Here is a 16,165-nt window from a genome sequence, read left to right on the forward strand (position 1 = left end):
AAACTCATCTCAATTCATCTCAATTTATTATTATAATTTTTTTAAAATTTAATATAAAATATAATAAATAATTCAACTTTTTTAAATTTCAAAATAATAATAATATTAAAAAATAATATTCTAATAATATTTTATCATCACAACTCAATCTAACTCAACTCACTTCAACATTCAAACACATCCTAAGCCTTCGTTTCGTTTCAACGTTGAGTTGAATCGAGATATTTATGAATAGTAGTAAATTAAAATAATTAAGTGAGTTTTATGAGATGTATTTAAAATAAATATAAATGTGTTTAGATGTTAAAAATAAGTTAAAATATATTTATATAAAGTTAAAAAAAGTTATGAGTTTCGCGTGTAAAGAAGTATTAAATTGAAAAAGATTATAGATCCTACTTGTTAAAAAGTTCTGAGTTGATATGAGTTTAATAATTTGAGAGTTAAATATTTAGATATTAGACTCCATATCAAATTGGATTGAATTAAATTAATCTCAACTAAGTCTTTTAATCAAACAGAGCCTTGAAACAAACATGTGATCGGTTTGGTCTTTTAGGTTATATTTGATTATTGAACTAGATTTAATTTATTTTTAATTAATTTTTAATAAATTTTTTTAATTTTTTTAATTTTTTATAAAAATATTAAAGTAATCTCAACTTATTTCATATATTTCAAAAGTTAATTCATATTAATTTAAAAAGTTATTTCAATAAAATTTACAAAATATTAATATTCACAATTTAAATAAATTTATCTCAATATTTAAATACAGTCTTATTCTTTAAATTTCATAATGCAATTAGAAAAATAACGAAAACCATCTAAATCACATTTTTGTCGGTAGTTCCAAAATTGCCTGATCCCTATTTTTTTCGATAGCTCCGAGATTTTTTTATTTTATTTTTTATTGTTTTTGTATTCCTTTCTACAGTGTATTTGTTGCAATGGGGTATAATTTGTTGCCTCTCTCACCAGTTTTAAGTATTCCATAAACTCGGTTTAAATTTGTTATGGAATACGAGATGAGAAAATTTAATGATGATACGAGATGAGATAAAACGATTCTTGTATCCAAACAGAGCTTAAGAGTATGTTTAAATAATAAGTTAAAATAAATAAATTAAAATAAAAGTTAAAATTTAAATAAAATATTATTTTTTAATATTATTATTATTTTAAAATTAAAAATAAATAAATTATTTATTATATTTTATATAAAAATTTTAAAAAATTATTATAATTAAAAGAGATTAGCTGATATGATATTAATATCTAAACTAACCTTAAACTAATTAACCAGCCGTATTATTGGTTGGGTTGAAGCAGGATATTAATCTTTTAAAAAGCAAAATGATTTGACAAGGTATCTGCAGTCAACAAAGCTTTGATTGTTTTGAAAGAATATTGATTGTATGACTTTGTTGAGCAGACTATTCCTTGTAAAAGCTGTTTTCGAGTTTCACAATGTCGTGTCGTTTATCTATCTGCATGCTTTTCACTTCGTGCCATCAAATTCGGTGTTTAACTTCATTCTAATTTTTGGCTATCTTTCATTATAATATATATATATATATAATAATATTCTCAGCTTTAGTTCTGAAACATGACGGATAGATCATAGGATCAGTGTCAGAACTGTAATTTGGATCAGGCCCGTGCATGTGTCCGAATTCCAGGATGGAGGATTACAATGAAAGGCATGAGATAATTAATACAAAGTCTGATCGAATTTAATATTTGTGGGAAATTCATCCGAATATATAATCAGACACCCATTTTACGTATTTACCCTCTCGGTAGGAGGGTACGTACGTATTGACATAAATTCCATTGAATTTTAAACATGTAATTACTGGGTTGATTTGCTTATACAAAATTAAATTATTTTATCTTATTTTATATTATTATTATAATTTTTTCAAACTCTCACATAAAATATAATAAATAATTTAATTTTTTTAAATTTTAAAATAAAAATTATATTATAAAAATATTTTATTTAATTTTAAATAAAATATCTCATCTCACCTTATCTTATCGGCTTACACGACACATACATGATAATTAAGAGATGCAAAGGACATAGAGATTACCGGCCATGTTTGGAATGGATTGATATATATATATATATATATATATATATATATATATATATTTCTTACGGTAGTTTTCTATCTCAAGCGTTTTATACAATTCAAAAAGAGAGAGACCCACTATATAGAGCTCACAGCCTGTGAGCAATATAGACCGACTCTAGCATTTAGGATTGTTTGGAAATAGTTTTCATTCAATTTATCTCATCTCATTCTATCTTATTTCCTTCTCAAATATCATTTAAATACAGACACTTTTAAATTAATTATTACAAATTTATAAAACTTCCAAATAAAACATAAAAAATAATTCAATTTTTTAAATTTTAAAATAAAAAGAATATTAAAAAAATATATTATAAAAATATTTTAACTTTATAATATTTTTTTATTCAACTTTTTATTTTTCCTTTCTCAAAATCCAATAAATACTTAACTCAAACTATCTCACTATTATTCACAAATTATTTTACTACTATTTATAAAATTCTCACATCGTTCATCTCTAAGCATCCCCTAATGTAATTGGGTATATATATATATATATATATATATATATATATATATATATATGATGTGTCTATTTTTCAAATTTTAAAAAATATTAGAAGCCATAAAGTAATAGGAAATCTTGATGCATGGTCCATTTCAAACCATATATATAATAATAGCTCATTTTTCAATGACATGATAAGGAGGTTCCTCAAAAGATTGTACAAGAAAATAAATGCAATCACAAGAATATATATATATAGCAGCCATCACTTATCATCAATTATCAGCAGTAGTTGCAAAAAGTAAACACACATATAATATAAAAATTAACACGGGGGGATATTGGAGGTTGTTTTCCTGCTGTTTGGTTAACATCAACCTCAATACTTTTCAGTACTTGCATAGAAAAACTGGCTGCATGCTAGCTAGTGTAGCTACTCACAGGATGCCATTTTCCTTTTAGTAGAATCCACTAGACTTTTGAGTTCCCTCTGGTCCTGGAAATGCCTGGTCCAACGTCGTCGTCTTTGCTTGCTTGGTACCATCCAGCTTTAACCCAAAATGAATGTGTGGGAAATGTGCCCACTGAAAAAAAATAAATTAATAATAATGTTCTTATTAGGACCCATAACAACATTGATATTGCATTATCTATAATATTTCATTTGATCTTTAAGATATATATGTACATGCATACTTAAGAGGTATCATTTTATTTAGAATTAGAGAAAATTTTGATGTAAAGTAAGAGAGAGAAACACATGTGTGTGTCGCAACATTTTCACACAGACGATTATAATATGTAAATACTGCACAATCTCATTTTGTATCTATTTTTCTTCTATTCTTATTGTCTTGATCTTACTATATATATATATATACTACAAGAAAAATAATCATTTATGACGAATTATTTGAGACAAAATAGATTCATTTTGGCAATAATAATAATTTTCGTTAGAAATAACTGGTCATAAATAAATAATTTTCTTGTAATGATATATATATATATATATCATAAAACAAGCCCTTACGAGTATATATCATGGCTGAAGCAATAGTTATAAGCAATGCGTGCAATGAATTTTTACTTAATTAGATGTTATCCTCTTTAATTGAGAATGAAACATGGATCATTTTTTAAGATTAGCCAGTGCTACCTTAATTCATATATATAGTCATGTATTGCAAAATGGAGAAAATTATTTCTAATTTGCTTAATGCATGGCAGATGTATGTGCATGCATATATATATATATATATTGCCTTTTAAGCTCATCATGTTACATGAGTGTTAGTGAAAACATTTGAGGCAATCTCCATTAAACAAATGTATCTCTACATGAATCTGGTAATACATATGAAGTTCTTATATATATATAAGAAGGTTGATTAGATAGAATCCGAGTCACACAACTTGATGATCAGAGTATATAATATCCATTAGGTAAAAACAATCAATAGGCACTACTTCCATTTGTAGCCTCCTATATATATATATATATATATATAGAGAGAGAGAGAGAGAGAGAGAGAGAGAGAGAGTGAGAGAGAGAGAGAGAGTTTACTTTCAAATATATATCAAACTGTGTTTTTAGATATATAGAAAGATCACTTCAAGTTATGGTGATTTCGGATCAAACTGGTCCTTTATATAATATTTTTGTCCGAGTTTGAAGGTCTCATTAACAATAAATGTTCTAGAGTTTAGTTTATATGTCTATGATCTCTTACTTCAGGACCTGATAAAGTTCCAACAAAAAATTGAAGAGATCCTTTTATGATGATGGCCGGTTTCCATGATATGCTAAATGCATGATCCTATTGCATATTTAAAAACTCACTCTCAAACGTAGTACTTCGTACATGACTAAAAAACAAACTTCAAATATGCAGGGTTATTGATCATCATGATCTCGGTCCAAAATCAATAGTGGATTAATCCGACGACATTTGATGTGGTCTATCATGTGTACATTATTAATGTATCTTTCTCTCTAAAATCTACCATAGATTTTGAACAGGCTAGCTAGCTAGCTAGATAACTTAATTTAAGGACTTTCATTCTCATCGCTTGGTTTCTTAAAACATTAATTGAACTGATCAAGTACATGCACCGTACCTAGCTAGCTAGTAATTAAGTTTAGCACGTTATAATATGCATGCATGGGACCACATATGCAAATATATTAGGCAACAAGGAATTCCGCAGAAGAGGAAAGTTGTTCCTCGATCAGTTGCCATCATTGTGAATTGGACAATCAAGGCCGGGTAAAAAAAAAAACAAGATTCTCTATCTACTTTCAAAATAGATTAGGCAAGGCTAGGGCATGAGATATATATATATATATATATATATATATATATGCTTTTCCTTCACGACAGTTTCATTGCAATAATAGTTTCTTTTTGTTGAGTTTATAATATATGAATTAATTATTTAGGTTATGCGTACGTAGTACTCCATATATATGCAGCTGCATGGTTAATTAATCTTGATCTCACAACTTGAATATATATATATATATATATATATAGAGAGAGAGAGAGAGAGAGAGAGAGGTATATCCATTCTACAATTAATTAGATATTATTGATGATCATGAGCTATACCATTAAGAAAATTAATTAATGCGGTCTCTTTTTGTATTTGTACGTCTCTTTTTTTTTCGTCTTTGTGAGTAATTTATTAATGGCCAAATAAGAATCAAACCCAACTGTATTAAGCATGCACGTACAATTAATAGCCCTTAATCATGCACCTAACTAGCTAGCTAGGCGGCCAAGACCGATCATGTCAATTTAATGTTAATGTTAAACTGCAGTCTGCAAGCTTGTTGCATGATGCGTCAATCCATCATGGCAAGAGCTTGCTGCATGGCAACTAGACCAGGAGAAAGATCACTACCACGAATAATGCTCAGAGTAAATATTGGCCCTTTCCTCTTCTATTATTATTATTAAAAATCATTTTTCTTTTTTACTTTTAAAGGTTATATATTCTATAATATATACTAGTGGTACGTCTATAATAAATGCTGGGAAACAAAATGATATCTTGCTCAGCCCCATGACCACAGCACTGTATATCATGATTGAAACTCGATGGCTAGGAATTAAGGATCAAGGAAAAAAAATGAAAAAAGAAAAGATGAAATATTATAGTACAGTCACCCCATAAATGACTGGTTCGATTGAGGAGTGGGACTTTATTCTTGGAAAAGAAAAAGAAGCCCAACTATATTTGATTTTTCAAGAATATTGCAGTGACTGTGAGTTAATTAGAGCCAGTCAAATTAGTTAATTTACATAATTTCTAATACAAGTTATACTCACATTTTTTGCAGCCGTACTGAAAGCTTCCCTGTGACTGATGTCAGGATTACTAGCCTTAATCCTTTGGATTTCCTCCCTGAAAAGTACGGAAACAAATAACAAGCAAAGTACTACTGATCAAGATCAGCTGCTAATAATCTTTCAATTTCAAGACCGACTGATCCAATGCCTACCATCAATCATAACCAATGTCAGTTTATGAGAGATAGAGGGAATATCAGGAGGCAGATTTAGCACCCAAAACAAAAAAGGGTCATGATGATAAACTGAGTTGGACTTACTTAATAAACCTGTTATATGCTGAAGGAACCCGTTGTCTCTTCTCTGGGGCTGTGATGATGTACACATGCAACAGTATTCAAAAGTATTAATTAAGCTTACTTTTGTCAAACACAAAACTCTATATTTATGATGATCAGTCGTTTGATGATGAAGTGATTCTGCCTGCTTAAGTTTATGGGTGGAGATACATAGCTAATTTCTTCAAAGTCTCCGTGTCCATCATAAGCTAAATTTAGGTAATTCGCTATATATGCATTCAAGCTTTGGTATCATCGACACATGTTATAGTAACTCGGTGTAGGGTACTACATTATGTGCATTATATACCTATATATATATATGTATATATATCTTGTGCATGCACATGATTAGATGCATATATATAAAGGGAGAGAGAGACTCACGGCGGATGGGAGGCATTCTAGGTTGTTCATGCTCTATAGTCTCAAATGCAGCCAACTTGCTGCATTTGGAAGATGACCCACAGTCTTCAGGGCTCAGGTGCTCATGCTTCTTCTCAAACAGGATAAATGGTTAATTAGACCATCATGTTCCCAAACAAAAAGGAAACATTAATTATAACGTCATCACACAGAATCATTCCATTATGTCTTTTCAGTTTTGGGCTAGGGAGCTTTGACAGACATAATTTGCTTAGTGAAAACTAAAACTTAGCTTGGCTTGGAACATTCTGAAAAGAGAAACTTTAGGAGAAATTAAGGTGAGATCACATATTAAAAGCAATAAGATTCAAGGCGAGATCAAAGTAAAATGAAAGAACAATATCTTGTAATCTTTTAACAAACAAGGAAGTGCTAATAATATGAGTGAAAACAAAAGCAAAATAATAATAATAATAATAATAATAATCACAATTATTTTGCAGCCTGTAAGACGAGTTATCATGAATCCCACTCAATTACCTGAAAGAAATTGTAATTTGCTTGTTTTGTATTGATCTTTTACCTTCCTATATATAGACTTAGCCCATATATAGAAATATATATCCCACTCAGGAAGCCAGAAGAATCGGATCAAAATATATACCTGGGGCTCTTGAGGAGGAACGACAGCTTGAAGCGATGTTCCCATATTAGCTGACAGCAAATTAGAACAATGCCCACATCTAACCGTTACAATGTTCAACAAATTGCTGCATGGAACATTTACCTGCCAAAACCCAAATGGAATTAACACAAAACAAAACATCGTAACTTGCAATCTTCAGAAATGTAACCATGTTTTGATGCTTTTATCTTCGTGTGTTACAATGTCACTTGAACTTCCTAATTAGGCTCTAAAGCTTCTAAAGCTTTATTATGGGGTTTTAGTTTGATTGTTTCAAACACCAGCTCAAAACCTATCGTATTTAGTCCATATATCAAGAAGCTAGAATCCACAGTCGCATATACTGACTATACGTACGGCTCAATACCAGAAGGAGAAGAAACTGGGGAAATGAACATGAAGAATGGGAAAAATATATACGAGAAGAAGATGGAGGAGATCAAGGGGGGGTTTAAAGCGTAAATCTCTCAACTGGATCATAATCTTTTTCATTCTTTAGGAATCTTTTCTGGACGAGAAAATGCGTTGAATTACTATGTTGAGACTCCCGGAGCTCACATGGTTGATACCTATAAGGAGTACTTCTTGCCCTTTATTTAAAGGCTGTCTCTCTTGTAATATCTCTTTCCCTTTCGGTGCGCCTCCTGACATTTCTGATAGCTGACACCCCGCAAGCAAGATTATAAAAGTAATAAAATATGATTTACAGAGAGAGAGAGAGAGAGAGAGAGAGAGAGCCGGGTGGCGGGGACGAAAACGACTTGACTGGAACGGAAACCATAAAGATCATGACTACCATTAACCCCGTCATCGTGAAGCAGACTAATTGATTTCTCTTTACATTGTTTAAGATCACAGTTCTGCTTCTTTTTTTGTTTGATTTTCGGAAAGAGAAATATGTAGGAGAGAGGTGAACGCTAATGCCTTTGAAAAGGAGTTCAAAAGAGGGATGCTATGATGAAAGAAAAAAGCATTTGCTATTTCCATGATTTTCTTTGGCACCACTCTCGCCACAAATTCTTGTGGAAAGAAAGGAAAACACTCACTTTGTACGATAAGGAAATACAAACATGAAACTTCGCAAAAATTTTGATTGTATTTGCGATCATAATAATGCTTTACTAGCATATATCGTAGCTGGGAACAGAAGTACCCACCTCCAAGAAAGCAAGCCAGAGAGAGAGAGAGACAGCCGTGCATCATGAGAAGCAGTGATAAAAAGGATTGATTACCCACCATTGAAAGTCGAAACAGTAATAATTAAATGCCATTTAATGTAGAACATGAAACTGTTTAAAGTTATGCAGAGCTGGTGGTTAAGATCAGAAAAGCTCCAGCTTGACTTGACTTTTACCATAATTTTGGCATTGGGAAGAACCCTAACATATTCCCAGCTATATATGATCTCCAAAGTTAATATGTACCTAGCTCTTTCTGAAACCCTAGTCATAGCCTCCAAAACTATATATGGAAGGCATGCTGATTGACTTCTTTAGCTGTCAGTAATCAGTTGTCAGCGTGGAAATTGTTTTCTACCTAACTGGCTGGTTCTCCTGCGGTACTTCTGAAGATCATCAAGATTTTCATAATATTGGCTCAATATCCCACCATCCAAACAAGTCCCACCGTACACGATCAATTCCTCCTCGTTTCGAATGGAATCTTAATGCGTTTTTGGAGGCTTTGAGGCAAAACCCAGTTAAAGTTACTCATAAAATATAACAAATGAACCAATATCCTTCAGTTAATTCCATGTAAAATTAAAAAAACAAAAAAAAAAAATCCATGATTGATTTCAACCGATGGAAATTTTACTAAAAAAGGAAATTTCATAAATCGAGATACAATGTAATCCTACAAATCATTCATCGATCTAGCATGCTGAGAGTTCTTCAGATTGGCTTTAATAGCTACCTAGCAAGCTAGCCACAAAAAGGTTTTATGATAACCATAAATCTCGATAATATGAGAACCGATGTTCAATTCAGCTGTGGAAAGACACGGCACAGAGAAAACCTTAGAAGAATAGGCCGAAAGAAGGAATGGAATGTAAAAGAAAGAATTGAGGGTTTTACCGCTAAAATGGTGTTGCAGAAGTTGCAGTGAACATAACAAACACGTTCGGGGGCCATCATGTCCAGTGACATAATTTTAGTGCTCGGATTGTAAAAATTGACCCAGATCAAGACGAGTACTACTGGTTTTTACAAAGTAACGTTAACAAGATGAAGATTGTGATCCAGTGGATGGGACGGGCCGGTACAACAAAGACAAAGAGAAGAAAATGCTTGAGAGAGAGAGAGAAGGAGAGAGACAGAGAAGGGTACAAAAATCTCAAAGGTGAGGATATGACTAGTCTGGTCGGAAAAAAACAAGTGAAGTGGCCACTGTAGGAGTGAGGGTAGTGGTTTTTGTATTGTGAAAGAAAAGATGGTTTATAGGAAAGGTGGATTGCGGATTTATGGAGAGAGAGAGAGGGAGAGAGAGAGAGAAGGGTGTGGGGGTAAGTGTGTGATGATTGAGAGAATGAGTGGGTGGGAGTGACCCATCCCTAACCATCCAGGCTTTCTGTAGCGGACGAGGGGGGCGAGACATTAATGCTAGCTTTACATGTTTAGGGACGAGAGACTTTACTTATTTTAGGGACGAGAGACGTACTTTGAATTTTTGTCATCTTTGTTTCGTTCTGTCAAACTGCAGAATCTAATATTTATTTTCCTTCTTGGTTTAGCCCGGTTTGGATATCCAGATCATGAGATACAAACAGCCTGGATATCCAAATAGTCGGTAGAATATTTTTATTTCGTTTCCATGTTTTAACCCTTCATTTACGTTTTGAAATTAATAATTGATATAAACAGTAAAAGTTAAGTGTACAGTGCAAAAATATATAAACAGTATTATAAACCGTGCAAAACTAACATAAACAGTAAAAGATTATGTAAATAGTGCACTTTTCTTTTTTTCCCATCTTATCAGGAAATCATTCTTCTTCCCTATTCATGCATCTTCTTCCCTTTTGCCGAAACTCACTATTTTAATTTTTGGCGGGAATAGAGTAATTACGATTAACAAAATATATTTTGAGATATAAATTATTTATATTATATTTTTAATTAATTACAAATATTACTTTTTATTTTTTATTTTCATTTTTTAGATATCAAACCATAGAATATGGCCTTAAGCCGTTACAATTGTCTTAATACAATTAGCTACATAGTCAAGACAATTAGTTCATGCTCCATATTGATAGCTTGTTGTACTAATCGGTGAGTAGCCCCATTAAGTTCTCTCTTGACATGACAAATTTTCCGTGTTGTGTTTGCCATTATTTGCTGATTTGAAGCAAAACAATGAAACTTTTCTGTTGTTTGTTCCCTTAGGCTAGTCATTGCTTGCACTACTTGACATGAGTCCCCTTCAAAAATCACATAATTCAAACCTAGTTTTTTACAAAAATCAACAGCAGTAAGTAGACCCTTGGCTTCTGCAATAACTAGATCAACACAATAGAACTTGGGTTGCATTAAACTAGCAAGAACAGAACCCTAAATATTACTTTTTATTAATATATTCATAACTATTACTCAATAATTATAAAATAATTTTCAATCACTGGTAAGATTCACACCTTTATCAAATCCTAAAAAGTAAAAACTATCACATCTCATCTCATTATCCAAGCACACTTTTTAACAAATCATCTCATCTCATTTTAACTTAAAAATCTCACTATTATTCAAAATATCTCATCTCATCTCATATGAACTACGTAACCAAATGAGACCTATTTTCTTTTTCTTTTTTGCTCTTTTCTTCTACGATTTTTACAACCAAAGTTTCTTGTGGCTTTTTGTTGTGATTTCACGTTTTAATTGTTTTTTTTTTTGGTTTTTGGTGACAAGCCTCTTCTTTTAAGAGGAGTGTAGGGATATTGTAAATGAACTTATCAGTTTGTCTAGGACTGTGTAAAAATTTAAAAATTCGATTTCGATACTGATTCAGCACTGAAACTTTTTATAAACTGAGTCGGAGTCAGAGTTAGAGCCTAATATGTTTTCTGAAAAACTCCGACTTCGTCATCCGATGGCCTCTACCTCCAACTTTAGCTTTCAAATCCACGCAAACATTCGCCTCCTACTTATACCTCCGACTCCAATATTAAGTATACATAGGTTAGAAAAACATGTATTATTTATATATTGATGATATATATATATATATATATATATATATATATATATATATACTCATATAAAAAACTTAGAACTTATATAGTTAAATTCAATACTATACTAGTATTTGTTAATTATTATAAAATAATATACTTATATTGTAATATAAATATAATAATAGTCTTGACTAGGTAATAGTGAGTAGTATGTAATAATCTAGTATAATAACATGTATTTTTTTTGTATTATATTTGGAAGTTTGAGAAATTGATAATAATTATTAAATAATAATTAGAACTTATTCACAGATTTCTGAGATATTCTAAGGGCTCATTGGGCAATACAACTATTCTCAAATATTTCATTCCCAACATCACTCAAACACAAAATATTTTTTAATTTTAAATCTTCAACTTTTTTTATTTAATTATAACCTAATCATTACAACTTTTTCAAACTAATAAATAAATAAATAAATAAATAATACTACTTTTTCAAATTTTAAAAAAAATTATATTCAAAAATTATATTCAAATAACTTTTTAACTTTATAGTAACTTTATTCAACTTTTTCTTTCATTTTTTTCAAAACCCAACAAAACATCTTAAATCAAACTGTTTCACTACTATTAACATATATGTTAAGATATTCTAAGTATTCAAATGAGCCTTAATATTTGATGATCAGAATAACTTTCAGCCAAGCCTGAAATCAAAGACGTAATGCTAGGACTTCAAATATTAATGTAGTAATGTTAGATACAATCATTAGAAATATATGATATAAAAAGTGAATATAAAATATAAATGGTTAGTAAAACCCTAGCCCATTTTCAAGAAATAAAAAACAAACAAACGAAAAATAAACAACAGTTAATTAGTTTAGTAACATTAAGGCCAAGTAGTGTTATTTGAAGATCTTTACATCACACATTATTCATATGACATAATTTGATTTGTAAGATTCAAATTTTAAAATCTATCATAATAATAAAATTATATCACGTAGATGAGTGTATGATGTAAATGCCTTTATATAGAATTATTCTTAATCTATATATTGATTGTTATTGGGAGCCAACAAAACGTAGAGAAAATGATATATAGGGGATGCACTGTTAATAATTGAGGTGTCCGAGGAGAGAGTGTGTAGGGTTCTCATGCACCGGACAGGGAGGCTGCAAAATGGAAGCAATAGAGAAGTAAGGCATAGAGAGGATGGACCGGGAGATGAATGACCGTTGACCCATGCCAAATTTACAAAACAATGTAGAAAAACCAAGGGAAACAAGAAATTAAGAAAAAATAATGCGAAAAGGGAGAAAGGGTGGATGGCAGCAGGCCAGGAAGGGAATCTAAGGAGGGGATCAGACGGAGGAAATCCTCCATCCTAAGCGTGAACAAGGATCGGAAAAACCTTCCTAGGAAGTCTGTGAATGTTACAAGGCTGGATCATAAATTTAAAGACTTAATGATAAATTAGGTTTAGAGAAACTTTAAAACCCTTTCAAACAAAAGATTTTAAAATAATTAGATTTTCTTTTTAATTGACACTCCAAATTAAAGGATCTGTAAATATCCTCCATCCTTTTACAATAAGACAGAGGCCTGGGTCGTGGATACGTCAGATGTGAGTGTGATGTCCGAAAAAACTAAAAGCAAAAATAAATAATAATAATATAAAACAGATAAATAAATAAAATAAAAAATAAATCGAAGATCAAGAAGTATCCCGTAAGATAAACTTTCAGAAAGTTTTTAAAGACACTTAAAAATCAAATTAGACAAAAAGAAAAGTGAATAGTCCTTAATTTAAAAATTTAGAATTTATTAAAATAAGAAATTAAAAAAAAAACGTGCCACATGGCAGTTCATGATCATGATCTACACTGGACGGTATACCAACCATGCTAACTGGCATCCAACACTTGGGGAGGCAAATTCGTGTGTAAACACGTCCCATCTGACTTGAACAAAGACAAGTCCAAATTAGTTTTATCCACTCGCACAGACCAATTCTGTAGGGTATCTTCAAGATCTGTACCTTACGTTTTATTTTTTCCTTTTCTTCCTCCATTTGTAAAGCTGAAACCGAACCCTCTCATCTTTCTCTTTCAACTTTTTCCACACAACCCACTCAAAAATTCTCCATCAAACCTCTAATCTAGAAGGTACAAACAAAACGCACAGCTTAATAATCACCAAACAAGGAGTACTTTTGCTCAAGTTTTGGAAGGTTGGTTGGTAAACTTCTATATCTTTAGTTTTATGTAGTTTTTTCAATTTATGGTGTTATTATTGATTATAGATGATTATGTGTGTGATTAAATGTTGAAAACTTTAGTATTTTATTAGGGAGTTAGTTTTGATATATAAAATTAGGGTTCAATTATTTTGTGTACCTTGTTATATACGTTGATGTGGGGATAATATTGAAGTGTTGGTAGCTGAATTTGTGAGGATTACTCTAAGCCAAGGAAAGGAATCCCCTCACATGAGCGAAATGCTAGCAGGAAGAGGGCAGCTAGGTGAGCAACATGCAACCAAAAACGAAGTACGGCGAGTAGCACGTTGTAGAGAGCTTAGTTGGTACAAGCAACACAAAGAGAACAAGGTGACTAGGAAGTTTGCTTCACACCGAGTGAGCAAAGGATATGTTGACTGTACGTAAGGTGGTGAGTAGTGGGCAATGGAAATCCTAGTACAAAGTTGGGAACGCTCCAAGATAACATGGAGGAGCCTAGAGGGTAATAGGTGACGTACCAAGGCCTGTTCTCCAACCATGACGTCTCAATAGGAGCACGATTGCGAAAGGAGGAATATGGACCTGAATTGTAACAACCTGCTAAAAATTCAACAGAGGAATTTTGTAAGGTTTTAAGACCTTCGTGAAAGTCTCGAAAGTTTTCACGATTCAAATGTTAGCATAGTCAGTGTTACCATTCACTATGATGCCAGAAATACGATTTTATTTATTTGAGGTACTTAGAAGTATAAGAATGAGAAACATTCTACGCCATTAGACTCAGATGAATACTTAGGGTTTTATGGCGTAATGCAACAATTTTTTATTTCTAGAATAATGCTTGTTCGAAAACATGTTTTGAGTTTTTCGAGGCACTTCGAAGTCAAATTTGATAAACGATTTGTACTTTCAGGTTAGTATGATTATTTAGGATTTTACAATGTAAAGTTTATTTTTCACTTTTTTAGAGTGAATAGTAGTATCGATGCTAGCACCTAGATCAGTGTTTCTAAAATCACAATGTGGAATGTCCAAATTAGGTTAGAAAAGTTTTATTTAGGCACTTGGCAAGATCTTAGCCACACTTGGTGAATAGTATTAGACACTTGGCACCAAGAGGAACCATGAGATAGAAATGTGAATGAAATCAAGTTTTGTGATCATACCACCTAAGCAAAACCTTATTCAATCCAACCATCTAATTAGTTCCAAAACTAAAGAGGGTTTCAACATTAGTAAAAACCTAAACACTTGGAATCCAATTGAATTCCAAAATCTTGGTTGAAAACTGAAACCCCAAATGGTTTCTCCAAACCCCAAAAGTTTGCCTCCAAACCCTAATTGAACTCAGTTTTAGCTTAATATTTAATCACTTGATTAAATCACTTTTACATGCTATTAACAACTCAAATTCATGTTATTATATCCTTATTTATTCTTTTAAACCTTGGTAATTTTATTAGGCTAAGAAAAATTAGATTTGATCTTGATAGCAACCCAAAACCCAACCGAACCCCATTGAAATCCTAAATTGAAGTCCATTCAGTTAAGGCCTATTAAGAGCACTCTCATTGGAATAGCTAAACTCAAAGCCAAGTTTTAGCTAATATGACATGAATTTGTCTTTGCCTATTCCATTCACATTCAATCTCCACATTGGATTATCTATATATTCTTTATATAATAATAAAATAATATTAATTTATTTTTTTAAAATTTTAAAATTATTTAATTTTATTAGATTTTACCATTCTACCGATTATATGTTAATTAGTAATAATATTATAACCCTAAAAAATTTGCTGCAACCAAATCATGGTAGGAAGTAAGGAAGAAAATATTTTTTATTCCTTTTGGCCATTCTATAGTAACTATCAAATTTGACCCAAAACACTAACTTACTGTAGCAAAAAGTCATCCCTTTTTACATTTGCATAATCCGATGCAACACATTTTGAGACTATTAGCCAAACACTCCCATTGAATTTGCATTTGCATACTCCAATGAGAGTACTCACAAAATTGAGCCACTAAGACAAGGATTGTGGAGGAAGTCTCCCTCCTGCCATGGTAGTCCTTTCACCCAACTAATGGTTAATGGGAAGGCCAATAGCCACCTCAGCCCCTCCCTTTCACACGATAGCACAAGGCAGAAAATCATGGGCAGTAGCACCTAGTTTTAGCTGACACCCCATCACTCAAAGTGTCTTTTAGACACATCCTATCACCCATCTAGATGCTTAAGTGTCATCCTTATCCATTCCCCTCATATTTGGTCACTTTTAAAGCCTTTTCTTGAAGAGAAAACTACACAAGCTCTCGGACAATTTTTCTGGCTTAACTTGCTCGACTTTTTGAAGCTACTGTATCTAGTTTCTGTTGGTATAGTTTTTATTAATTTATCATGGCCACTTGATGGATAAAAATTTTGTTTAAGCATGAAGAGTTCATTCTAGGCGATA

General features: G+C 31.6%; 1 protein-coding gene and 1 long non-coding RNA gene across 3 annotated transcripts; one reads left to right on the forward strand and one right to left on the reverse strand.

The window, feature by feature from the left end:
- Positions 1–2,849: 2,849 nt before the first annotated feature.
- On the reverse strand, positions 2,850–9,828 carry LOC121239824 (putative axial regulator YABBY 2). The gene is made up of 6 exons (XM_041137156.1): positions 9,356–9,828; positions 7,260–7,382; positions 6,617–6,725; positions 6,221–6,260; positions 5,931–6,006; positions 2,850–3,179 (listed from the first exon to the last, which is right to left on the reverse strand). Exons 1-6 carry the CDS (start codon positions 9,425–9,427, stop codon positions 3,054–3,056), a joined length of 546 nt encoding a protein of 181 aa, XP_040993090.1. The 5' UTR covers positions 9,428–9,828; the 3' UTR covers positions 2,850–3,053.
- Positions 9,829–13,475: 3,647 nt separating this feature from the next.
- Positions 13,476–14,494, forward strand: LOC121239629. Of its 2 annotated transcripts, none has more exons than XR_005935331.1 (2): positions 13,476–13,702; positions 13,897–14,494. It is a non-coding gene; the product is annotated as an uncharacterized LOC121239629 (long non-coding RNA). The 2 variants fall into 2 exon arrangements; XR_005935330.1 differs by having other exon boundaries at positions 13,476–13,694.
- Positions 14,495–16,165: the final 1,671 nt, after the last annotated feature.

Source organism: Juglans microcarpa x Juglans regia, chromosome 7D (assembly GCF_004785595.1).
Source record: "Juglans microcarpa x Juglans regia isolate MS1-56 chromosome 7D, Jm3101_v1.0, whole genome shotgun sequence".
Classification (NCBI taxonomy): Eukaryota; Viridiplantae; Streptophyta; class Magnoliopsida; order Fagales; family Juglandaceae; genus Juglans; species Juglans microcarpa x Juglans regia.